At 46.1% G+C, this 25,509-nt stretch overlaps 3 protein-coding genes across 8 annotated transcripts in view; 1 reads left to right on the top strand and 2 right to left on the bottom strand.

Annotated features, from left to right (window-relative positions):
* kcnip4 (Kv channel interacting protein 4) overlaps positions 1–4,891 on the bottom strand; it is a 31,990-nt gene extending 27,099 nt beyond the window's left edge. For all 3 annotated transcript variants that reach the window (XM_037260648.1, XM_037260652.1, XM_037260650.1), the window contains exon 1: positions 4,732–4,891. In XM_037260648.1, coding sequence (XP_037116543.1) covers positions 4,732–4,795 — 64 coding nt within the window. In that variant the 5' untranslated portion in view covers positions 4,796–4,891. The remainder of the gene's footprint in view (positions 1–4,731) is intronic.
* Positions 4,892–5,932: 1,041 nt separating this feature from the next.
* adgra3 (adhesion G protein-coupled receptor A3) lies at positions 5,933–17,756 on the bottom strand. The gene is made up of 19 exons (XM_037260641.1): positions 16,942–17,756; positions 15,510–15,581; positions 13,990–14,061; positions 12,200–12,271; positions 12,044–12,115; positions 11,807–11,967; positions 10,569–10,782; positions 10,318–10,482; positions 9,975–10,176; positions 9,745–9,894; positions 9,487–9,645; positions 9,227–9,394; positions 8,818–9,028; positions 8,531–8,739; positions 8,267–8,391; positions 8,070–8,193; positions 7,848–7,993; positions 7,677–7,772; positions 5,933–7,472 (listed from the first exon to the last, which is right to left on the bottom strand). Exons 1-19 carry the CDS (start codon positions 17,145–17,147, stop codon positions 6,137–6,139), a joined length of 3,960 nt encoding a protein of 1,319 aa, XP_037116536.1. The 5' UTR covers positions 17,148–17,756; the 3' UTR covers positions 5,933–6,136.
* Positions 17,757–18,190: 434 nt separating this feature from the next.
* Positions 18,191–23,962, top strand: ccdc149a (coiled-coil domain containing 149a). Of its 4 annotated transcripts, XR_005099155.1 has the most exons (15): positions 18,191–18,327; positions 19,108–19,269; positions 19,346–19,384; positions 19,475–19,516; positions 19,615–19,722; positions 19,795–19,911; positions 19,975–20,147; positions 20,223–20,295; positions 20,453–20,537; positions 20,644–20,788; positions 20,866–20,942; positions 21,035–21,067; positions 22,085–22,174; positions 22,824–23,374; positions 23,442–23,962. XR_005099155.1 is itself a non-coding variant. In XM_037262383.1 (14 exons), exons 1-14 carry the CDS (start codon positions 18,280–18,282, stop codon positions 23,171–23,173), a joined length of 1,542 nt encoding a protein of 513 aa, XP_037118278.1. In that variant the 5' UTR covers positions 18,191–18,279; the 3' UTR covers positions 23,174–23,962. The 4 variants fall into 4 exon arrangements, 3 of the variants coding, with proteins under 3 accessions (XP_037118278.1, XP_037118281.1, XP_037118280.1); XM_037262383.1 differs by having other exon boundaries at positions 22,824–23,962; XM_037262386.1 differs by lacking the exon at positions 19,475–19,516 and having other exon boundaries at positions 22,824–23,962.
* Positions 23,963–25,509: the final 1,547 nt, after the last annotated feature.

The following is a 25,509-nucleotide window of genomic DNA, read 5'->3' as shown; positions in this document are numbered from 1 at the left end:
AACTGGTGCCAGTGGATACTAGTGACTGGATATTTGCAGGTATTTTTGTTTTTTTTGCTCAAAATCAGTTCTCAGAATTGCGCCAAACATTTGTTGGTGTTTCTTTTTTTTTGTCTAAAAATGCTTCAAGGCCTGCTGCACATCAGGCGGTCTTACTCTTGATCAAAAGTAATGTAGCACAATCCAGTCCATCTGGTGTACGAGGTAAATGTGCTGATGACGCCGGCGTTCACAATTGCGGACATCTGTCTGATCCAACCAATGAAGCATTAAAAAAAAATCACAAGTCTGAAACAGCCTGCCTCATTTCTGCTGCTGTGCACTTTTGCATGTTGTGTCCAGCCATGACTAATAGTTGGTTAAATGAGTCAAAGCATGTCTCGCTCAAGGAACGCACAAATGCATCGTGAATAATGCACTCTCGTAAACACAAACGGCGCCGGCTCGGTTACGGGCCAAAGGCTGGGCCAACCGACTATTGTCTTTCAAGAGGTTACTTTGAAAATGACGCGGGACTAATCCCCGGCTGTTAGCGGCTAATTCCTTGTTTACAAAGGATTGCAATTGGAAAGTGCTCCTCTTGAATTCATTACTGGGAGGAAAAAGATAAGACTAATTGCAATTTCTGAACGGTTTTTAACCCCAAATGAAATGAACAAAGAAGTAATCACGCTTTATTAGCTTGCTAACGTAAAAGGATGAAGCTAGCTAATGGCTACTAACATCATTCACAGCTCTGACACTGTTCTTGAATATTGAAATATAAAAAAAATTATGGATATAATTTTTGGATTAAAATACGTAGGAGTGGGCGAGTACCAAATTGTACTGAGTAGCGAGTACCGGTACCAAAATTGCCAATCAATCAAATGCAATTTTAAGAAATTTGCTATATTGGGATATGAAGGTCTAAAAAAAAAACAAAAAAAAAACCTGTCAGTTTTTTAGGAAAAATTTCATTTTTCAAAAGTACTCATTCTATTGGACATCGGTGTTGGTATCGGTGACAAGTCAGGAAACAAACATTTGGACTGGTACCAGTCTGGAAAAGTGGCATGGAACATCCCTAGCTGTGATCATAATCAACATCATCACTTTGGTGCAGCATTTCCTCTTTCTCATGTCTCCGAAACAAGATTAATGCGAAGGAGCGGGATCATCATTTTCCCATCATTCCTCACCAACTGTTTCCACAACACATGAATCATTTTAATGACAACAGCGCAACACCCCCACCCTCCTTCTCTCGCTCGCACCCCTTCCGGGGGGGGTCTTCTCCAAGGAGGCCGCTCATCAATTATCATTTCCAGCTCACCTACACTGTTGACCAGTCCGGAGCCACAAAATATATTTCCCCCCCGGAAAGAGCGACCTTCTCTATATCACCAAGGACAAACACGACAGGAGTCTTTCCTCAAAATAGAATAAAAAAAAAAAAGGCCCGGAGACATTTGTCTTTTCAGCGGTGACTCATCACATGGGATGTCAAACTTTGGACTTTCGAGGTGTTCAGGAATGATGACGATGTTTTTGGGTCAATTTGTGTGTTTAATTGACTCAAAGTGTAAAACACAAGGGCGAAAAATGACCAACTATATGAGCCTACTTAGAGTAGTTACCTCACATCAACGCTGGAAATTCACTTTCCTGTACTATGCTGCCCTCTGCGGGTTAAAAGCAAGAAGTGCGGCCAGAAACTTCACGTGCCAAATGAATTTTTTTTCTTTTCCCCCCCCTCATCAATGGGCAACAGTTGTGATGTAATTCAGTCAACACACGCATGCAGCAAGAGAGGAAGAAAGTTTTCGGAATCATCTAGTTTCACAGGTTGAAGCGGCCAAGTCAACCTTGCTCCGTATTTTAACAAATTTTTGCAAATTGATATGTTGCCCCATATGTGGGACCTTGACAAATCAATACTACACGAGTTCTATTTTTAACATCTAAACAAGGGCAAATTTGCATATTAGCGCTTTAATAATGCGTGACAAGAACAGCTGTCGTTGTTGTTGTTAGCCTGGAGGTACACCTAAAAGCTCCGTTCGTGGCAACTTAACAGCGTCCCACAAAAGCACAAGCAATCGAGCTAAAAACATGAAAAGAAAAAAAAGCAGTGGGGCTCACATGATGCTAAATAAGCAAGAATGCACTCTCATTTCATTATGACACTCTTTTGTAATAATAATAACAAGAAGTGAAGCAAGAAGTGAAAAAATGTAATGTAATATGCAGTATATAGGTATATTTAAAAAATAAAAAAAAATCACCATGAGGCTCACTGAGCGAGACGTGTGATCGATAATCCAGCGGTGGGACTTGACATTCCCTCCCAGCACTAAATCACATACCCAACCCCGCTTGTTCCTCCTTCCCTCCCCACTTCACTCAGGCCAAGCCATACAAGTGAAAAATTCAACTAACGGATACGCAAATATTTGAAAAGTCCCCTGTTGCCTGAATGCAAATCATAATTAATGATACTTTTCGATATCGTCAGAAAATATCCAAAGTTTGGGATCATTGGCTGACAACTTTACATCTACAGTTAAGTAAACATGAGGTCACGCCGTTTCCACAAACGCGAGCTACCTTTAGCTTTCGGGGAGGTCCAGGTGAGGATACGACGCACCAGGCAGCAGTTGAGCACCACTTTCTTGGAGAAGCCTTTGCGGAAAACCGGCGCGGCCTTGTGACGTTCTTCGGACGGCGTACGCATGACGAGAAGCGTGAGAAATAATAGCCGAGGTCCACTGATGATACGTCAGTGAAACAAAAATCTTAGGCTATCGTCACCGTGGTGACCCGATAAATCCCCCTGCGTACTTTGTCCGCCACAAAAGTGATCCTCACCGGCACTTTGCCTTTCCTGAGCCAAGAAAACATGTGCGAGGAGATGATGGGGGAAGATAAGAGTGAGGGCTTCGAGAGAGAGAGCGCTCCAAACGAAAGCAGTGTTTAATAAAACACTGCTCGGGGGGGATTAGCATCCCCGTACAACTTGGCGTCTATTACCTTTCAAAGAAGCGCTTGCTTTTAGCGTAATGAGGACCGCGCACACACTTTATGACCATGAACGCATCATCACCTTTTTATTTAATTAGAGTGCAGCGATAGATGGCAAGCTGGTAAGGGAAATGGTGTAATTGCTCCCGGCGAGATGAACGCTAGATTTGGGCGAACCTGGGATGAACACCAAGGCAAGCTAAAGGGGCCTTCAAGATGTTCGCTTCTCACAAATCAGTGTTGGCAGGTCACTTGCAAAGTTGCCATGAGGGTAGAAGAGCTCATGTACACGCACACGCACGCTGACCTTGTCCTCTGACTCGCTGGCCAAAATTAGCCAAGGCGTCGGCAAAGCGGCCCCGTAGAGTAAAGCCGCCGCAATGCAGCAGTGAAGGAGATGAGCCGGGTGCCGCGCATGCACTCAAGTTATTAATAAAAAATAATTACTCACATTATGTAAGTCACATCTGCAGTACAGTGGTTCTCAAACAGATTATTTACAAGTCCCACCTCAAAGATACTTAAAAGAGAAATACAACTGAACTGTAGCAGTGATTCTTGCGCCTACCACTAGAGGGTGCTAACGGACCACACTTTAGGTTACTACAAATTATGTTTGTGCACTAATTTGTGGTTTTTGAAGACTAAAATCGATACACCAGATTATTTTTGCTCCTTAGATGTTTGAATGAAACTATGTTTGCTCTTCTAAAATGAATTAAGTTCTGCTATTGCCATGGCAACAGCCAGCTTCCACCATCTTGTGGAATCTTTCCTCTCATTGTATGCATCAGCAACCTCATCCTTCCTCCTTGACCGCCCCATCGGCCATCCACATTCTATTGGCCCAAGTCCCACAGCAGATGGTCCATGCTGCCAACCCGCCGTGCCATGCCCAACAAAGGGAACAAACAAACAAAAAGCTGCCCAAGAGATATTAAGCTCACACGTCCAGCAAGTCAGCCTGATCCTGCTTGAGCCCGAATTCAAAACAAGCTGAAGTCTCGACGACAACACAACGACAAAAGAAGTTCCATCAGTTCACTCACAACTTGACGGAAAAATAGTAATATGAAATATTCACGTCCCACCTGCAGACATGCTAGAGAAATTCCAAACAGTAAAAATCTTATCGACATAGCCAAGTTAATGGGATAAAATATCCCAAAATCTCTTCGTATTTAAAATAATTATTTGATTTTTTGGGATCATTTAATATTAGGCCTATTTAACAAGTTATTTATTTATTTAAGATTACAGTCTGATCATAATCAAACGGAATATAAATTGTAATGAGCAGAACATGAAGCGCTTGTTCACACGCCGGGACCTTTTCAGTAATTCAACAATCTTCGTGTATTTTTTTTTTAATGAACAATTGCAAGCCATTAACGTGCCACAAAACTATTGAACAGTACTTGGGATTCACAAATTGCTTGTTTGATACTAAAATGACGAAACACGTACAACTAAAAGAGGCCCTGGACAAAGTTGCGAAATTGAAAAGAAGGCAAGAGTTGCAGCAGCTCGACAAAGCACATAAAAGAAACACCCAAACCAAATTAAGAGCAATTTAAAATGATTTTTACTTAAAGTGCATTTACATTTGTTGGGCAAGAAATAATTGTTCTCTTTTTCGACATGACAAGGAGAGAACGAAGAACTCGATGACAACATGCAACTCTCATGCACGCACACGCAGGATAGGACAAGACAAGACCGTCCTACCAGCAGACGAGACGGCAGCATCCACGCGGCCAGAAATGGTCATCACTCTTTCTCTTGTGTCCATTTTGGGCTGAAATTAATAAAAACTCGGCACAGACGCAAACGTGGAGCCAGACTGCCAACCACTTGCTGCTGCTGAGTCGTTTGACGGCGCGCACACCTTGGCGGGGACGAGCATAACGACAGCGCATGCGCACGACATCAATTAGGACTAATAAGTAGCTGAAGGGACGACATGGAATTTTCTGAAGTCGAACGACTCATTCCTGCATATTATTACTCGTTGAGTCCACATTTAGAGCACCAAAAAAAAGTGACAAGTACGCTATTTTGAAGAGAGAACATTTTTAACTACAAAGCTCAGTTGTTCCTAAAAATACCTCCAATGGTTGCTTTTTCTGTCCCACCAAGTTCGTGCCCAACGTCCCTCTGGATTTCAAGCTATAAATTTAATACCACTTGCATAATTTAAGGCTCTTATTAGAGAGTGTCAAAGCTAAACTGGCAAGGCAATGAATCTCAGTGATATATGAGCTTCATTAAAAGGACATTTTCAAACTGCAAATTTATGGGATGACACTGTGACATTAAGCAGTTTGAACTCTTGGATATAGAAGAAAATCACAGTTTGTACTTTGAGCGTCATTCTAGTTTGATTCTACTGACTGGAACTAAAAGATTTTTTGTTTTTGTTCACATGAATTACAACGTGAGGCTACTGATGATGACAAACTTGAGAGGAGGTTTTGGATGATGGCAGTCAAGGACATGTGCTGAGTGTGTCCCAACTTGTCAAGTCAGCTGTCAACCACAACCCCGGCGGCGTCCATTTGTGCCCACGTGCCACCAAAAAGCCTCCCTGACAGGGAGCCCCTCAGGAATGCAATTATATATAAAAAAAAAAAAATTAAGAAAAAAAGCCTCAGCTCACCTGGCGGAGGGGAAGCAGCTCTGAAGGTCAGCCCGAAAAGCCAATTAACAGCTTCTCACATCGTGTCAGCAAGAGAAATTCTTGTTTCATGCTCACCTTTGAACTGGCTTGGGAGCCCCAGAGCAGAGACGGCTTTGCCTGAATCACAAACTTCCAATTACTTCTTATTGCTGCTGCTGCTGCTATTGTTGTTGTTGTGATGAACATACAGACATTCTATGTATCTCTCATTAAAAAAAAAAAACAACAACACATTGAACACTAATAAAGTGCAGGTGCATGGTTTTGTAGCTTTTTATTACAGCTGATGTTGTTGTTATGAACACAGTGGCAAAGTCACGTCTTATAAAAATAGAACATTTAGAGAAAGCAGATGAGCTTGTGGATGAATTGTGGAAAAATACAAAACAGATTGAAGAAAAAAAAAAAAAAAAAAAATGGCCTTTCACAGTGTCTTCAGGATGGCACGAGGCGCTACACGGTAGTTTCATGCTTCCACAGGCCAGTTTTGATAGAGGGGGCGCTTTCGCCCGTGCTTATTAGTGGAACCACTTGGTCATTTTCTTTGAGCGCACTTCCATTTTGTGTGATGAGGTTGAGTCCGTACGATTTGGTTTCCAGTTCGCCGCTCCCGAACGGCTCGACGGAGTCTTTGGAGCCGGTGAGCGCCGCCCCCGCCTCGGACACCCCGCCGGCCTTACGAGAGCGTCGCGGCAGGCTGGCGCTGTCGCTGCTGTCGTTCTGCAGCTGGCTCCGGTGGCGTTCTCTGTAAGCCATGTAGGCGGCACGCCGGCTGTTGCGGGCCGCCATGTCGTAATAGTGGTGCCGCCGGCTGGAGGCGCTTTGGACGCTGCCGTCCACGCTGGTGGGAACGTCATAGGCGTACTCCCGCAACACAGTCAGGCGGCTGGCCCGGTGAGCGCGTGATCGGTTCTTGTGGGGCCTGTTGGAGGCCGGATTGTTTTCCACGGGGCGGAACTGCACGTCCACCGGCGCCACGTGCATTTTGATTTCATTGTCCACCGAATGCTCCGTCAGGCTGTTGTCCAAAATGGTCATCGTCAGGGCGGTGGGGGCGACGACGGGGGCGACGACGGGGGCGACGACGGGGGGCTTGCACTGGGCAGCCTCTGCGTGCAGATTGGTCAGCTTGCTGCCGTGGGCGGAGTTGCGCACGCTGGGCGCGCTCTTATTGGTGTAGGAGGAGTCGGCGCTGCTGCTGCGGGCGCCCTTGTTGGAATCTGCGTCCGTCTTGGCCGAGCCGGCCGCGGATGCCGCGGCGACGCCGGGTTGCGGCAGAAGAGCGTCCTCCTGTGCGGAATAGTCACGTCCGGCGGAGCAGCAGGACTGCGACCAAAAGCGCCGCACGTCCTGCCTGTTGACGCAGTGGTGCGCCACCATGAACGCGGCGAGGGCCAGCGACGCCACACCGAACAGGCACGTGAAGGCCAAATCAAAAGGGTGGTCCTGCGACACGGCCGTGGCGCCAAACACCCACAGGCTGGCGTACAAGCCCAACGCCACCGCCGCCCCCGTGAGCTGAGCGCCAAAGGTGTGCTCGTTCTCCAGCGCCCCCGGGGAGGCGGCTCGCGGAAGGGCGCCGGGCGTGATGGGCCGGCGCGGGCTGTCCGTTGCGGCCTCGCCGGCCAGGTGCTGCCGCTCGTCGGCCAGCTCCTTGAACTCGTAGCGCCGCTCGGGGTGGCGCCGCAGCTGAAGCAGGATGCTGAGGAAGTACATGCAGTCCACGAAGACGATGAAACCCGTCGGGCCGTAAAAAGCGCCGATGCTCGGCTCCCACGCCATCCAGCAGCTGAAAAAACAAAAAGTTCAAAACGTCATCTCATTGGCCTGCGGCAGACTTCAATCATGTTATTTTCTTTCGTTCTGCTTTCATGTTGGGATTTGATCTTGACTCTTTTTATCATCTCAATTCATTTCCAAATTTACCTTCAATGTTAATAGAATAGAATAAATATGACATGATGTCTGACACGAATCGACTGGTTGTACTTACTATGGCGCATTGATTTGGCTGCCGTAATTCTTGATGTTAGCCGCCGCCGTGATGCCGCAAACAATAGTGGGTATTCCTCCGCCAATTAAGTAGAACCTTTGGGAAGCAGTAACAGAAAGCTTAGCGCTCCACACAGAAATCAGAAAGACGCGTTTTGTTGCACGCACATACCTCAGCATGGGGCGAGGCGGCGGGGGCGGCTCGTCCGGCTCCTCGCAGCGCTTGGCTTTGCGCGTCACTTGCTTGTAAATATTTCGTCCTGTCACGCCGACCCAGAGGGCGGTCGCCAACGTGGAGTAGTGAAGTAAAATTCCCACCTGGAGGGAGGGGTGGGGGGCCTGGCCGTCAGCAAGGTGACCAAGAACATTTTGAAAATGCAAAGTGGGGTCTTACCGCTTGGCAGACGCTGGCGTAGCGCGTCTGATTGATGCCGCCTACAAAGACGGCGCACGTGAGCGAGATGTGGAAGCAGAGGTTGACCAGCATGTGCCAAGACTTGCGGCTGACGCGCACCGACCTGGAAGCGGGCGGCGGCACCGGGGAGTTAGCGGAATGGGCAAGTAGGGAAGGTCGGAAGGCGAAGCGCTTACTTGTGGTGGTAGATGTAACTGGCCATGATGCTCAGCAGGCAGAAGAGGAGCACGATGCTGGTGGCGTAGATGACGGGATGCAGCGGCTCAATGCTGGGAGTGAAATAGTCCACGGTGCTGAGGTCCTGCAGCGGAAAAGACAGCAGCTTTGGATCACGTGCCAAATTTGGACCAGCCAGCATCGGGTCACGTGACAATCTCGTGTGTGCAGTTTGAGAGTTCTCCATGAATAGGTTTAGGAAAAAGTCAAAGCGGGCCGCTTACCATGAGCAACCCGTAGTTGCCGAGCGAGTTGCAGGAAATGGTGGTGAAGTTGTCGTGATGGCCCAAAATGCGGCAGCCGTCGCTCTGCCAGCCGCCCTGACCGCCCGCTAGGCTGAAATTCCAGCAGGCGGACACGGCGTCGGAGCCGCGGGCGAAGCGCCGCAGGGTGATGTTGACGGGCGTCCGCAGCATACGCGCGGAAATGCCATCTACATCCGAGAGAGGAGACAAGTCAGTCAATCGGAAAGCTACAAATGTAAGACCACCGCAAATCGAATCCCACTTGCCTATCTTTGCCATGATAACCGGCGTGGCCACGTTCCTCCTCTTCCCGCTATCAGCCAGCTGGGAGGAGTTGCCGGTAGACGGGAAGAACTTGCCGTTGCGGAAGCCCAGGAGGTGGAGCTTGTAAACCGTATCCTCCGCCTGGCCAGGCAGCAGTGCCGCCTGGGTAAAGAGCGACTGAGGAAGCTGCAGGGACGCCTCCACCGTGGTGCTCTAAAGGAGCACGAGAAAATAGAACCAAAAATATTATTATCCAGTGAACGCCCGCTTATTGAAGTGGATACGTTCCAGAACCATCAATATGTTCTCATGCCATGAATGCTGTAAAACCCATTACAAAAAAAAAAAAGGACAAGTAAAATAAGTGTTGTGTGCGGTGACTACCACTAGGTGGCAGTATTCCTGACTGACCTTCAGCAGAACGCTGGAAAAGGAGCCAGTGGTGTTGCATTTAAAGGTGAGCTGGCGGTCCTGCCCGGCAGTCCGTTCCGGACTGGGCCTCTGGAACAACATGCAGGTCATTCCGTTCCACTCGTTAGCCTTGACCGAGTGGGCCTCCAGCGCGATATTGGGGGACGTCTGCCAACAAACAACATCGTTGCAACATTATTTGATATGACACCGTTGCATTGTTTTTAAACACATTCAATAAAAAAGGCCAAGATACCGACCAAAGAGAAGGCTTGCGCCGAGGCCAAGCGGTGGATGGCGATCTTCTGGAGGCAGGCGATGATGCGGGAGCACGCCGTGGCCTCGCGCTGCGCCATCCACAGCACCCGCTCGTCGGCCAGCATCAGATTGCTGGCCATGCTCACCATCACCTCACCGAGCTGGAATACATGACAGGCTTGTTATGTCGTAACTCAAACTGAGTTGTGTATTTTTTTTTAATAGACTGTATTCGACAAACATTCGAGCCCGCCACTCACGTCTTTAAACTTATCCACAAACTTGGTGAACTTCTCGATCATCTCCGCGACGAAGATGATGTCCATCTTGTCCGAGAAGTTGGCGGCGTCGATGGTGTAGACCAGTAGGCGGCGAGCCCTGTGCACGACGTTGCTTTCGTTTAGCGGCATCTGACGAGCGGGACAAAGGGGAACGTCATGACGGGGTACGACATGAGGAGAACTCCAACGTAGGGAAGAGGAAGTCTCGCCTGGTTGATAACATAGAGGAATCGCGTGACGTCTTTTTGGAACTGGCAGCGTGAGTAGTCGTCCTCCGCCCACAGCCCGTTGCGATTACAGTCTCGCCAAGCACGCTGCTCCTCGCCGGAGGCGCCCGAGTAGCTTCCGGCAGTCGATTGTAATCTGTTGCAGGGGAGGAAGGCTCGGATTCCCGCCAAGGTGCGCGGCCACCTGGAATGTTGTCGGAACGGTTCTTACTGCATTTCCTTGCTGCCAAATAATCATCGCTTGCAACCACAGTTATGAAAGTCAGGGGATTTTCAAAGTTGGAAACATTTATTGACGACTCGTTACAAAATGATTTGAACCAACCTGAAGTCTCCTTTGTTGTTGGAGATGCGTTCAGGGGCGCAGTATTTGGCGGAACTCTCCAGCACAACAATATGGACCGTCCTGGTGGTGTTCCCTCGGCTCGTCCTGACCCGGCACTCCCAGTTCCCGGTAAAGCCGGGTTGGATGTTGGAGATGGTCAACGCGCTGCCAGGAGACATGTTTCAATTTATAGAGTTGCGGCGGCGTTGCATTATTTTTATTTATTTTTTTATGCTTGATGAGCTCATCACCTGGCAATCAGGGAGCAGTTCTGCACCATGTGTTTCTCGATGTAAATGCCCTGGGCGGCGTCAGGCGTCACCATGCGCCCGTTCTGGTACCACAGCACCTGCATGTCCTCGGCCACGAAGGACGCTTGGCACTGGAAAGGCAGGCTGTCCCCCTGGAAGACCACCTGTCGCTGGGACGGTGTCAGCTGGAAGGAGGGCAGCTCGAGCGGGGCGTCTGCGACAGCAAGTGAGCGCAGTTGAGAAATAATGTTGTCATGGGAACCCTTATGAACACTTTCAGATGTCACAAACCGACACTGGATAAATAATAAACAAGTTAAAGGCACAATTTTTCCATCTTGGCTACTGGTGGGCCACACCAAAATGCCAATATGGACAAAATACAATACATGTTAATTAATCTAATTTTTGATAAGGCATTTTTCAATGCACGTATAAAAGACTGAAAAAGTTGGGAGCAGACAAAATAACTTTTTTTGTCTACCATGGCAAACGCAAAGGTTTGCATACAAAAAAAGGACGGCACAAAAAAGAAACGAATATTAAGTGCAATAACTCCTTTTCTATATTTTCTTTTCACAAAAATAAACTCACTCAAATTTTTAAAATTAATGTTTGTATATTATTTATTTTATGACTTTTCTTATATTATTTGCCAAAAATGATCAGGCCTACTCCTATTGTAATATAGGGCCAGTTTTGAGATCCAGTGAAACTACAACTAAGACACAACTGCCATCTAGTGGTGCTTGGCGATATTACAACTTAATACTACAGTCAACACACATTCTCATTTATTTTTTTCTACAGCTTCTTCATATCTTGTATTTTTTCCATTATTTGGGGGATTTTTTTCTTTTTTTTTTTAAGGAATTCTGGGTTTTTATAATGTAAAAATAAAGCTTCTGTCATTTTTTTTTCCTCCTGAGGGGATTAATTAAGGGGCCACTCTGTGCTTGAAGTCCGCCAGGGACGGGCAGTCCCTTAATTATAGTGTCTAGTCACCTACCAAAAAGAAAGCGGTACTGCTAATTCATGTCACTTCTCTTGCGAAAATCGCAAACCGACATGTATCGCTGCAAGCTTTCTTTGAGTCTATTTATAACCTCCAAGGTTGGGATGGCCACCAAACTGATAAATATCAACAGACACAGGCGGCGATCGTCACATTTCAACCTCGCCTGCTGAAAGCGAAACGAAGGAAGTTTAAATACCCGGCTGGACCGGCGTCGACCTACCGCACGTGAGGAGCTCCGGCTTGACGGCTGAGACGAGCTGGCCCTGCAGCGACTGCGGGTACGAGCACTTGGTGCTCTTGGCCGCTACGTTCCTGTCGCGGAGCCAGCGCAGCAGCCACAGCAGGTTGCAGTCGCACAGCAGGTACGGCGTCTGGAAATCCCTGCGGGGTTGCAAACAAATCGGCCAGGTGACCATGGTGCGCCGATGGACCGTCCCCGTTTTGGCTTCATACTCACAGCGACTTCAAGGACACGAGGCTGTCAAAGGTCCCCAGCGCCAACGAAGAGAAGAGATTCCCAGAAAGATTCCTGTAAATATGATTGAGCATGTGACTCGGTCATGGGGGCGTCGTTCAACTTAAATTTCATCACTCAACTCATGAAAGGACTTACAGGCGGATGAGACTCGTGAGGCCCCTGAAGATGTCCACGTTGAGGCAGCCGATGCTATTGTTGGACAAATCCCTGCCGCAAAAAAAAAAAAAAAAAAAATTAATTTTTGTGTTCTTTTATCATTCCCTGTTATACTGTGGTATGTTTTAAATGTATAACAATGAGAATGAAACTTCTTCTGTTGGTTTTATTTTTTATACTGGATGGGAGACAGACCTGTAAAAAAATTTAAAAACAAATAGTGTTCCAATTTATTTTGAAGCATTTTAACTTTTATTTATTTATTAATCAATTAATCCATTTATTTATTTTATCAGATCTTTTATTTCTTTTTTTTTTACCTTTTTCTCCATCTTGTTATACTGTGGCTTAAATTGAACTCTAAAATTATAGATTGTAATTGTTAATGTACAAGGATTTTCGAAAAGCTTTTGGCGTTTTTTTGTTGTATTTTTTACCCCTTCAGTTCTACATTTCCTCAAATAAAAATAAGCGTAAAAGAGGCGGGTTGAGACAGAACTACTTTAAGTTCAAAGTGATTTTTTTTCTCTCCTTTTCCCAAACATGTTTGTGTGCCTGCATGTGGGTGTCTGCACTTCAAAAAAGGCAGACTGAGGTGATTCATCACACGTGATTATCGAGTGTCAGGAGCTGCCGGTGCCATGTAAGCGCTCCAGCCTGGAAGAATTACGCATGAATTGAACCCTCCTTCTATGTTGCGGTTCAAATCAGCCCATTTTAAAGTTAAAAAAGTGGCGGAATTGTGAGCAATGAAGATCATTTTGCTTTTCATTCCTTCTGCATTGTGGCACGGTTCGGCGCGAGCTTGGGGGTCCTCGCAAGACCCCGCGGGTGTGACGAACAGCACAGAGGGGGCCGGAAGGAGAGGCAGAAATAGTCTGATGTGAAAATGCCTGAGCTGGGACCCTTTGGCTATTTTTTTTTTTTTTTCGGGAGATGGAGTACAACAAGATGTTTAAACGTAAAAATGGTTATTAAGGGGTTTTCTTTTGGACCAAGCAAATTTTACAAAATGTGTTATTCTTAAAAAAATTGTTATTCTGAGTGCAAATGTATTTAATGAATTTATTTAAATATGGTTTCCTTATGGTGCAGTGGATATAAATATGCATGTTAATGTTTGCATGTTTTTTTTTTTCTTCAAATATACCAAACTTGCAATCGTAATTGAAAGTGAATTCCTCGGATTTACATGTCCACCCAATCTGGTGTCGACTGGTCAAACAGGTGTCAGGGACTCATTTCCCCCCCCCTTTACTTTCCTAGGGGGCAGCACTGAGCCATGCATATAGGGCAGCACAGCACGCACAGGCTCAACGGCCTTCCTGTCTGCCTTTTATTGCTCTGCAGACGCAGCCAAACTCAACTTTGGCTTGGCAGCATCCCAACACTCTTGATACCAAATCACGCCGCATTTCGGGGACATGCCGGATTCCCGGTCTCCTAAATGCACAGATAACAAAAACATTTCCAAGCGCTCTACGCCCATCCCTGACACTGGTGGGAGCGTGTGAAAGCATCCAAGGGCCCAAGCTGTATCTGGCAAGCCGCCAGACTAAACACGGCAATGGAAATAAAATAGCACTTGAGCGAGCGTCCTGTCCTCCCTTTTGGACGCACAGCAGAGCTGCTGAATGCAAACAGGCAGCGCACTGCAAACATAGATATGTGTGGCAGCTGCTCTCGGCGCGGTCCAAAGTCTGCAAAGGCGGCCATAGTGGAAAGAAAAGAAAAAAAAAAAAAAATGTACGGGAAAGGTGATTACTCACAGTCTTTTGAGAGCTGGCAATCCAAGGAAGGTACCCGGTTCGATTCGGCTGATCAGGTTATTCCGCAGGTCCCTGCCAAACAAAAACATCCACATTATATCAATCACATATTTTTGTCTAGATGTAAAACCAGTTATTCGCGATAAAATTGATTTTTTATTAATATTATTTGGTGTAACATTTTTTTTTCCATTTTGGAAACATTTCTTCCGTTTTTGTGTGACTTGGTTCTGGTCAGACTCTTTGGAAATGAGAATCCATGCGAGACATAGCACCAAAAAACAAACAAACTTGAACCCTTTGGATTAAAGACGAAACATCAACAATAAATATGGTTGCCAAGCTGAGCAAATGACCCGGATCATTTTGACCCGTGTCCCACAATAAGCATTCCTCCAAAGCGGCAAATTGACTCAGGAATTAGCATGTGACGCTTGGCTAGCTCAGCTTCTTATGGGTGACGTAATAATGGGAATTGTGTGTTGCCCAAAACGTCTCCACAGAAATTCACTCAAACTGATTCTCTAACTTGCCGTCTTTATGTTCTTGACTGGCTGAAAGGAGAGTTTCTTGGCGGACAAAGAAAATAGAAAGACACTGGAGGCTTCTAGGGGAAAAAAAAAAAAGGGGGGGGGCTGGAAGGATGGGAGTCTTTATTTTATTTTCACCAAAGATGAACATTCGGAGGGGAGTCGTCGGGAATTGTAGAAAGCGACACCTTTGCTTGGCTTCATTACAATGACAAAGCAGGCAAGCCTTCCGGGGCACAAAGGAGAGCTACTTTTGGAGCTAAACTTGCCCCGTGGATTCCAATGACGACGGTCCGAGCGCGCTTTTACGACCCAATTGTCTAGCCGCCGGCAGACAAAAAGCACATAAAAGCCTTCCAGGGGCTTTTGGGTTTTTTTCAGGGTGAAGATCAAAGTTTTCTGGGACACAAATTAAGCAAATTGTCCCCGGGCGGTAAAAAATGAGCCGGCCCACCACGTTTTGGAGGAAACTCTTAAATTAGTGCTTTTTTTTTTTTTCCCTTCCACAATTTAGGTGTCTTAATAACATGCTTGAAATTGCCCCGAGGATCAGAACAGCTCAAGGAAGATTGACATGGGGGGGCTATTAATATTAGAGCAATTAAAAAGTCAGTATCACACAACATGGCCTCTCAAAGGTTCAGTTTTCAAAGACCGGATAGGATTAAGGGTGGCTACACGAGTTTCTCAAAGTGGCTCAGAAACATACCTCTAATTCCCTTCCGATGCAGTCATGTGTTATGGTTGCCTCGGGTAAAAGCACGACCATTAGCGGCCTGGTTATTCAATCTGCGAGGAAGCCATTCCCGAGTGATAAATCATGCGTGGCCCTTATGTGCAGGCCCGGTCGGTGTCTTGTTTCTCAAAAGAATCCGTCGCACGGAAACACGGGCGATGACATTTTCAAACCAGGAGAGAATCGGTGCGCCAAGAAAAGTACTTCCTTTGAATCTTTGACATCATTTGCAGCGCACTGGAAAGGCTACTTACAATTTTTCCAACGTTGACAAGCCGAGAAATGAGCCGTTCTTCAGTTCTTGAATTTTGTTGTTGTTAAGAATTCTGTGAAGGGGAAAAAAAGGACATTAATACAAAGAAAGTTAATGCTCAAGCTAAAAATTCACAAATCAAGTTATCTTTTTCCATTGAAATGAATGGAAAAGCTGTTAATACGTTCCAACAAACTCCAGTCAATCCCTCCCAAAAGTTTTTCTTTTATATTTTGTAATTCTGACGACAATCTGACGGGAATTTGGCCGGAGGTCAAAGCTACTCAACATCCTCTGCCCTCCGGGCGTCTGCTCCCTTGCAGCCTGTCTCTGGATATCTGCCTGGGGGGGCTCCACACGAAAGAGTCTGGAGGTACCGGGAGAGGGCCGTCTCCCTTATCTTGACGCATAGATAAATCCAGCTTGAGCTCAAGCCAGGAACAAACTGCAAGGGGGACTCCAACCGATTCCCACATCCTGCCTCACGATTGCAGCAGCGGAGATCTATCCGAGGCAAACTACATGGGTTAAGATAAGCAAGATCTGATACTGGCTTCTGAGACATCTTTGGAATGGCCCCAAGCATTGCTTGAATTTAAAATACTTGTTAGACAGGCCTCAAAGCCAAAGTCAGACCTCGACACAACCACTGCTGCTTTGCCCATTCAATTACTGAGATGACCAAAACATGACAAGAGTGAGATCATCGTAATAAAAATGGTAAAGGGGGAAAAACAGGAGTCCTTTTTCAAAAATTATCCACATGGGAAGATTCCTCAGCGGGAGTAAGCCAAATGCCATTTATTGTCTTTTGTCCAGGCGGCATCAAGCTGATCATCATCCAGCCAACCCATCAACGAGGACATACGTGACAGTGGTATGACCTCAGTGTCATAAGATCATGACCTGAAATCCAAGAAAGACCACAGAGAGGTAATCCCAACTATTACCTGTCCATCCAGACTCGTCACGTCATGAAATAAAAGAACCCATCCCAGCCTTTTGTCAACAACAATCCTTTCAACAAATCCACACGCTGGGACAACAATTTACTTCTGGGGTAGCAGCAAATCCTCCCCTTTTTACATTTCTAGGCCCCGGCGTCTATTATTTCCTTTCCCTGCTCCGGGTGTTCTCATGTTACTGCAATCACTCAACAACACCACAAAAGCACAGACAGGGAAAAAAAAGCACAGCTGCACTGTGGAATTTCCACAAGTGCACAAAAAGATTGAATACGTTTGTATGGGAAAGCTAAAGAGACAATTGTGTTAGTGGTGTGAGCCGGCTTATGTTTGTCAATATAGACATGAATAGATTTATTATTTTGTTATTCAAGTGCACAGTCTATCATGGACCTGTTGAGACTTCGTAAAAGGACGTGGTGCGTTCAAGTGGCGTCGTATACGGAAACGCCCATCGCTTATACTCACAGTGTGACAGTCCGATTTGGGAAGGAGTCGGGCGGCAGCATTTGACGGAGCTCCATGTTGCTGCAGACCACTTTCCTGTCGGACCCAAGGCTCTTCCCGGTGCTTTTCGAGTGCTCGTCGTATTTACAACCGGACGCGTCCGCCGCCGACACAACGCGGCCGATGCAGAGCAGCAAAGTCACAAACTTGAGCCAATGAGCACTCATTTTCCCCACGGGACCGTAAAGTAACCGCAGTGAAAATTGATAAATCTCATGAATCTGGCAAAAGTTGCTTTTCTTTTTACATTAAGCACAGACATATTACTTTAGCTTATAGCTTCTTTGGTTGTCGTACTGTTCCATCGTCCAATTCTTCTTTGCCTTCAATACAACGGAAGGGTTCTTTGTTTGTTCCTTCATTTCAAATCGTCTTTCCAAATAGCGTTGCGTTTGGTGCCAATCGCGTGAGAGTTTCCTTTTTCACCGAAGGCGGCTGCGGTCATCCCCAAATTATCCACACAAACAAAAAAAAGGTCTCGGGTAGTGGTCGGACCCAAATCCGAGCCAACAGAAGTCCCCTTTCTCCCTTTTTTTTTTCCCCCAACGGGAAATCGGCCAGAAAAACACGAGCGCCGAGAACAAGAGCAGCCCAAAAGTTACGACAGCCCAAAACGTCGAAAGCAAGGGGAACCTATTTAGGAGGGGAAGCTCCTCATGAACTGTAGCTTCTCTTTAGTTCCCTTCGCACGTAGTAAAGAATTCCAGGCGAGTTCTTGTCCATTGTGAAGTCTTCGCTGTTGCCCGCTCGGAGCCGAGTTGGCTAACAGCGTCCCTGTCCGTATTTCAAAATAAGACATTTGACGGAAGTGCTTTTTCAACTCCAATAATATTTGATTTGTTAAAGATGATTTTATTTAGTAATTAATGTCATACACCACAAATAAAAAAAAATGAGATACATGAATTGTCCAATATAGTTTATTTAAATTCGTTTTAACTTATACCAAACCCGGAAGTAAAGCATTTTGTAACTTACAGTAGTATCCATTTCCGCCTATAGCAAAACGTTCGTATCTTTCGTTTACAATAAAAGTAGGCCTTATGTAAAGGCATAACACCAAAAATAATTCAATAAATAAATTTAACAGACATTTTAAAGTCATTAGGATTGAATTGTTGGAAAACAAGTACTAGAAAAATGATTTATCTTTGGAAGATTAACAGGATATGGTTATCCTCCTTACAAACCCCTACTTGACCACGCGGGGGCTGGTTTGTGTGACGTAGCCGGTAAACAGGAGAGTCGTGTCAAGTCCTTCACCATATAGTCGTTTTCTTGAAGACATTCGGAAGAAAAATGCAGTCTTCCCGAAGTGAAAATGACTGGCATGGCCTGGTGAGCGAGGTGAGTGCGCCGTTCACGAATGTACACACGGGCATCCCTTTTGTTAGCGAATCTCCCCCTTAGCATATGGAGCCAGCAGGTGGAAGTGATGCTCAACTTTTTGTACACAGCTGTAATACCAAAACAAACGTGGTTCTGGTCCACCATCGAACAACTGATCCAAAGTAGATTATATGTGGCGGGTTGGGTTGAGTGCCCTTTAATTCATTTGCACCCCTGGCTTACAATGTTTGCCTTTCTACCTCCTGGCCAGGTAACTATTGTTGACATTTGCACAGTCACTTGATCAAATGTCAGCAGTACATTTATACGTAAGAATCTGACGTCGTAAAAGTAGCCATGAATTGTAAAAACTCCTCCGAAAAATCAAAAACCTACTAAGTACAGTGATCCCTCGGTACTTCGCGTTTCGTTTATCGCGGCTTCACTACATCGCGGAGTTTTTTTCCAAATAAAAAAAAAAACATTTAAAAGTCAAAATAGAACTTCTAAATTGAGGAAACATGTGTCTAACCTTTAGGATAATGTAGTATTGCTCCAAATGTTCGTTTACATTCCTTTAGAAGTCCGTTTTCGCGTGTTAGGCCGATCGCGAATTAGCATCTTTCCGCTAACTCGCTAGCCTGCCCAGTACTTCTTGTTGGTGACCGTACTTCGCGCATTTCACTTATCGCGGGTGGTTTTTGGAACCAATTATCCGTGATAAACGAGGGATTACTGTATTTGCACATGGTTCTTTCTCAGCACAGGTAAAGATATATGTGTGTGTGTTTGCTCTAGTTCCTGGTTTGCAAGCGCAAGCTTGAGAGCAAAAAAGAGGCCCTGCTCATTCTGTCCAAGGAGCTGGATACGTGTCAGCAGGAGCGAGACCAGTACAAGCTGATGGCCAACCAGCTTCGAGAGCGCCACCAAGGTCTCAAGAACAAGTACAAGGAGCTCATTGTGAGTATATGCGTGTGTTTTTGTGTGTGTCAGCAGGTTTTTATGTTTTCAACGCTGACATTTATTCACGGTTTAGGAAAGAGACCCGTCTTTAGCGCCAGACAAACGCAATCAGGTAAGTCTTTTGTGTGATAATGTTGTCATGGAAGTTTCTATTTTTCTTTTCATCCTCTTCTTCTTTTTTTTGCATGCCCTGGGTGAGAAGTTCATGTTAGTGTGTGACAATGCTACTACTTGGAGAGTTGGTGTAAGAAGTTCAATGACACTGTGGGCCGAGTCAGCCATGTTTTTCATTTTGGTGCCCTCGGCAATCACCAGAGTTCCCTGCCCTGTTTCTTCCTGTAGGTGAACCTCGCCCAATTACTGCGAGAGTCCAAGGAACGTGTGAAGCAGCTCACCGAGGAGGCCAAGGAGCTGACTCAGCGGCTACTGGAGGCTCAAGGGGATAACAAGGTGAGTGGAAACTTGCTTCGTCCGCCGGAGGTTGCTGAAACTGTCAATGTCGTCCTTCTCGGCGGGGGTCAGCTCCTGCGAATGACTATCACGCGACAGCGGTTGGGGGACGATGAGGTGGGCGTGCGCCACTTCCCCGCGCACGAGCGTGAAGATCTGGTGCGGCGGCTGGAAAGAGCCGGCCATCAGGTTGGGAAAGCCCCGTGAGGTGTCCAATGAGGTGGCCCTATATTTAAGATGATGGTTTGCCAGATGGAAGAGATGGCGCTTAATGCGAAGGCGCTGACGGACGAGCTCCAAGACGTGAAGGCGGAGCACGCCGTGTACCGCGACAAGGCCGAGCGACTCAACGTGGAGCTCAACCACGTGATGGGCAACCGGGACTCGCGCATCCTTGACGTGGACGCGCTCTGCATGGAAAACCGGTAACGCATACACGCATACATTTATTTATTTTTTTTCCTGGGGGGGATCTTTTGAAGGCAACATCTGCCTGGCAGGTATTTGCACGAGCGCTTCAAACAACTGCAAGAGGAGGTGACCCTGCTCAAATCCAACATCATGAAGTACAAGGTAAGAGCTTGATAGAAATTAGATCACATATTTGTTGTTGAAAGGCTGAAATCAGAGGTTTGGACAATCTGAAGTTAAACAGGGGCTCGAAACGATGATTATCGATCAGTTGTCGATTAATCGATTAATTTTGGCAGCTCTACTGCAATCTTTGCAGGCCGCGCTGGCGAGGAGGAGGAACTCCAGCGGTTACGTGAAGTCACACAACAGTCCGATCACTGGCGTCCTCTCCGCCGAACAAGGTAACCAAAAACTGATGGCACCAATTTTTTTTGTGTGCAAAACTAATCTTTCCTTCCTACTTTATGACGCATGACATAAAAACGACATTCCTTGCTTCTTCTGCAGTGGAGGAGATGCTTCTAGAGGAGCACGGCTGCAGCCTCCCGGCCACGCCTCAATCCATTTGCGAGCTCAAGTCCCTGGCCACGGCCCTGCTGGAGACCGTCCACGAGAAGAATCTCGTCATCCAGCACCAACGGCACACCAACAGGTGAGCGACTAGTCGGCTGTTGTTTACTAGCTCGGGATCTGGAAAACTCAAGAAACGCTTTTTTCCACACATGGTAGAATCCTCGGGAACAGAGTTGCCGACTTGGAAAGGAAGTTAAAGACGTTGGAGGTTGCTGGCTTTTGGAGTCTTCCAGGTGGGTCTTTATTAAATCAATAAGCGCACAAATTTCCTCTCTCACGCTTTTTTGGTGTGTCTTTGTCTCCTTTTGCGGCGGCTGCGTCTCAGGCCTGACCTACCGCGTATCCGTGGGAATTGGGAGTATGTATTCTTTGTCTTTTACCCGGCGTCAACTCCATCTACCATTCACCGTGCAGTTCCACCTCTCCCCACCAGGGAGCGGTGTTGCGCCACATATAAGGCAGCGGGGAGAGGGAGGGGGAACTGCCGGCTTGTCACCAGACCATCATTCTCCGCCATAAAACTGACAAGCGTCCATTATGGAAAATGATTGCCCACATTACAAACACATTTAGGGGGGAATGTGGCGTTATTAGGGGATTTGTAGGCGCCCGAAAGAGAGGTGTGGGCTTGATGTGTATTAAACAGGACGGAATGAAACAGGCAAACTATTTGTTTTGAGCGAAAAGCGCGTGATGGACATCCCCCTCGGCGCCCCATCGCCCCAAAACAAAAGCGTTTGCGCACATCCATTTTGGGGTGTTGTTTTGCGGCGGAGCCTCACACTTGAATGGTTCGTCGTAAAGGTTGATGAGCGCATTTGGCAGGTTTGTGTGTGTTTGTGACGCCATAAGTAGCATATGGTGTCGGGCCAAGAGGCGCGCAGCCATCACTAATGAAGACAGATGACGGCAAAGTCGAGGCCACTTTTGACGGAGTCACACTTTTATGGACGTGAGTGACGGCGATGCTTACCGATCTTAAAAAAAAATAACGATTTTTCACATGTGTGCGAGCCCTACACACAGGATGAAATATCACCCGTGCGATTCCCAAACGCCTCGTCATGACAGATCGTCCCATTTGCCGCGGGAAATGATCTAATTTAACTTCATTGGTGATTATCAAATATATTAATGAGTGCAGGTCGCTCCAGATGTGTTTTGCTTGTCAAATTTGGCTGGAGCAAGTTTTCTTCTAACCGACCAATCAGAGGATAGGAAAATGCTGATGTCATCGAAGGCCAGTTTGCCGGTTCTGTTGGGTCGTTTTTTTTTTTTACCTGATATTTTTAACTATTGTTACAATTCCAAGGGCCAAATTCATGTTTCAAATGTAGGTCAGTGCTCACCTCTTAATAACTCGTTGTCTTGGCAGGAACGAGGAACGAGGCGCCGCCCAACGAGAACCTCCCGCCGGGGCTTCATCCGACGCAGGCGGCGTCCCCGCATCGCCATCCGCCCCCAGGTAAGACGAGTAATCGTGCGTAAAGCGGGACGAGATGCCACGAAGAGCGCCATTAGCCCGAGCGTACGTCGCCTGCGCCGCCTCGCCTCCTCATTGGCGCAACTTGCCCAAATGCCGTGGCATTTGGAAAATGGGAGGCAAATTCTCGCCTGCTGACATTCACAAACTTCTCTTGAAAGACGACCAAGTGTGAAATGTGTGCGCAAGGGGGCCCATAAATATGGATGCCGGACTGGAGTAACGGCGTTCTCCTCCCGCGTTCATCTGCGGGGCCTTTGAGAGTCTTTAACCTTTTTTTTTTCATGCGTGTCAACAAATATGGGTCAGTAATCCCCCAAAGTGCGGCCACATTTTGGCGAAGAGGCAGAACTAAGCTGTAGCTGTCACACGTCCCCCTTGTCACTGTTGCTGCAGCTATATTTAGACTGTTGCTATGGAAGCGCTCCAGTCACAATTGAAATAACTTCATCTGTCTTTATCAAACAAAAGCATTCACTTTGGATTAGGGGCCCCGTCAGAATCAATAGGTGGCGCTGCTTCTCAGTGAAGTTGCAATAAATTGGATCTTGCGCCCTTAGTTACGTCGAGTAATCAGTCAAGTATTTTTTAAAGCAAGTAGTCTGTACTATAACCAGGTTACTTTGTCAAGGTAACTGCGGCAGCACCGCGCACGGCACCGATGAATCATTGCGGGAGTGCCACACGGCTGCCGGCGACCTTGGCACAGATGGCGCGACACAGCCGGCGGCGGCAACGAACGGGATCGACGACAGAGGAGGCGACTCGGCGACCCCGACAGAAGAAGACGGACGGAGTCCCGTGGAGGAGGCGGGGAGGGAAGCCCGAGAGGAAGACGCCGAGGCGGCGGTGGAGGAGGGCGAGGAGGCAGCGGTGGCGCTGGACGCCTCGCATGGCTGCAACTCCGATTTGCTGGAACGCCGCCAGGAGGACATCCGACGTCACGCTGAGCACGGTGACATATGTCATCGCTCGGTGTGAAGACGTACGAAGATTTCGATGGGTTGAAAAACTTTTGGCAGAGCATAAATGGAATATTAATACGTCTGAAAATCGGCAAAAATGTTGCGCAATGTGATTTTCAAAATAAAAGTTTGCAAATATGGATTCAGATTATCAGACAGCTTTCATTGGCAACTCGGAGAATATTGACTGTTGAGAGAGGATTTGCACAATATGAAGGTAAACAAGGTTGATCTTTGATAATCGATTCATTGTCGATTCATGGATTTGTTGTGAACTCTTCCAGTTGACTGCTAATTATGATTTCCACCAAGACGACACACGGCGGATATGAATCCCAGCCTTTCCGCAGGTGACAGCTGGCCTCTCCACGCAAAACCATGAAGCGCTTACTCGGCGCAACTTGCTATTTTTAATCCCCACGCCACTAAATAAATTGGAGCGGCGGGCGGCGGCGTGAACTCGGCACCAGCCAGCTGATTTGGCACGCCGCTTTCCTCCCCGAGCGAGGAGCACAACTTTCTCAAGCAGATGGAGTGCAAACTAATCAACATGTAAGACGATAGCAGCTTGCTTTTGGATTCCTCATCAGGAATCTCTGCACGCCTTCAAGACAGCGAGGAGATTTGCAAAGTTGTTTGGGTAGAAAACTGTGTTTTGCCAAGAAGATCCTGGAGCCGTTTGCTTGCGTGACGTACATTCCTTCAACCTAAATTCCAACATCGGAGCTTCGTGTGGGATTTTCATGGAAATATTGTGGTCGAGGACGGTTTTCAAAAAAGATTGCAATAAATGGAATTCATCTGATGAATGTTGTTCCTATTTTGACACATAGGGGGCAGTCCTTTGCAGCCAGCACTTTTCTTTTTTTTAATTATCAACTCCCATTTGCAAAATGACCTGGCTTGTCCTGGTCCTAGTCAATTCATTCATTCACTGTATATTTTGTATTATTTAAGCAGTACAAGAAGCTCTGAATGACTGGCCACGATCTTTTATTCATGTGTTGGTAACAAAAAAAATCCTTGCAATATCTCATTATTATTATTTTATTACTTTTATTTTATTATTATTTATTACAAATACAAATTTGACATTTTGGTTCAGATTTTACCTAGCATCATGAAATGCTTGATTTACTTTCGTGGGTCATATAAAATATTGTGGTGAGCCAAATCTGGACCTTAAGTTTGAAACCTGGGCTCTAACTAGTTGTCTTTAAAAAAAAGAATTATATGAATAAACCTGTATAAACAACAAGCAATCAATCGCTCATGCTACTTATTTGATTTCTTTCGTGGTTCAGTAAACATAGTTGTCCTTCATTGTATTTTTACTGGAAGACTTTTTCTGCTTTTTCATGACACCTACAGTCTCCACCATGCACGTGAACTCCAATAAGTGTGACCATCATCATCATCTCATCCAAGGTTGAAGGGCGAAGATGGACTTTTCGAAGGCCGCACTTTCCAAGTTGAGGTTAATGACTCTCGCAGGCGGCTGATTTTTTTTCTTTTTTCGTCTTTGCGATGGCCCGACTGTTCTCGTGTCTCGGGAGACGCCTGGACGCCCGCAGCTTTTAGGGCACATGACTTGACAAGTGTAACTTTCTGCTCTGCTGCTGACAGGCCTTGTTATTAGCTGCCAGAATCGAGCAGCAGTGCGCCAGAAGAGGGAAACAGGCAGAGCTTGTCACTCATCTTTTTATATAGAATCACAATAGAAGGTGAACAAAAGCTTGCAAAGCATACTGCTAAATCAGTAGTATGATAGCTGAAAAGGAAAACAGCGCAAAAGCCGCATTGCAGGACGGCTTTTTTATTGTAATTTAATCAGGATTGAATTGATTCAATTAATATTTTTAAAAATGTGAAAAAATAGAAAAGAGGGTTTGAGTGCCACCAATTTATTTATTTGTTTTGCTGAGTCATGTTGATGGCTAAAATGTTTTGGGACTAGGTTGTCATTTATGATGAGTCACACAACTGCAGAGCATAATTTTAACCATTTAAAATATGTCTATGATTAATCAAAATGGTTTGACAGTTACAAGGAAGAGAAAAAATATTTTAAAATGATTTTATATGCTCTCTTTAGAATGATAAGAGCGATTTGGTATTTACAAATATTGATGGGACAACTAACCATTATTTTAACTGATTTAACCACATGTGATTTATTTCAATTAATCAATGAATTGGGAAAAACAATTAAAATAGCCACATTATTTCATATTTACATTGCAGAAACTGCAAAAATACACATATGATGATGATTCGATATTGGTTTGGTTAATTAGCATCCGCCATGAAATAAAATGTTGACTATTGTTTTCCAAAGTAAAAGCAGAGTAA

Source organism: Syngnathus acus, chromosome 10 (genome assembly GCF_901709675.1).
Source record: "Syngnathus acus chromosome 10, fSynAcu1.2, whole genome shotgun sequence".
NCBI classification, from domain to species: domain Eukaryota; kingdom Metazoa; phylum Chordata; class Actinopteri; order Syngnathiformes; family Syngnathidae; genus Syngnathus; species Syngnathus acus.
The sequence above is the reverse complement of the archived record's forward strand: the minus strand, read 5'-3'. Positions and strand labels throughout refer to the sequence as shown.

Coding starts and splice junctions, on each gene's coding strand:
- adgra3 (XM_037260641.1), bottom strand. CDS start 17,147: ATGAGTGCTCATTGGCTCAAGTTTGTGACTTTGCTGCTCTGCATCGGC. Junction 11,968..12,043: donor CTCGTGTCCTTGAAGTCGCT/GTGAGTATGAAG, acceptor GCAACCCCGCAG/GGATTTCCAGACGCCGTACC. Junction 8,740..8,817: donor GGTTATCATGGCAAAGATAG/GCAAGTGGGATT, acceptor TCTCGGATGTAG/ATGGCATTTCCGCGCGTATG.
- ccdc149a (XM_037262383.1), top strand. CDS start 18,280: ATGCAGTCTTCCCGAAGTGAAAATGACTGGCATGGCCTGGTGAGCGAG. Junction 18,328..19,107: donor GGCATGGCCTGGTGAGCGAG/GTGAGTGCGCCG, acceptor TGTTTGCTCTAG/TTCCTGGTTTGCAAGCGCAA. Junction 19,270..19,345: donor ACAAGTACAAGGAGCTCATT/GTGAGTATATGC, acceptor TTCACGGTTTAG/GAAAGAGACCCGTCTTTAGC.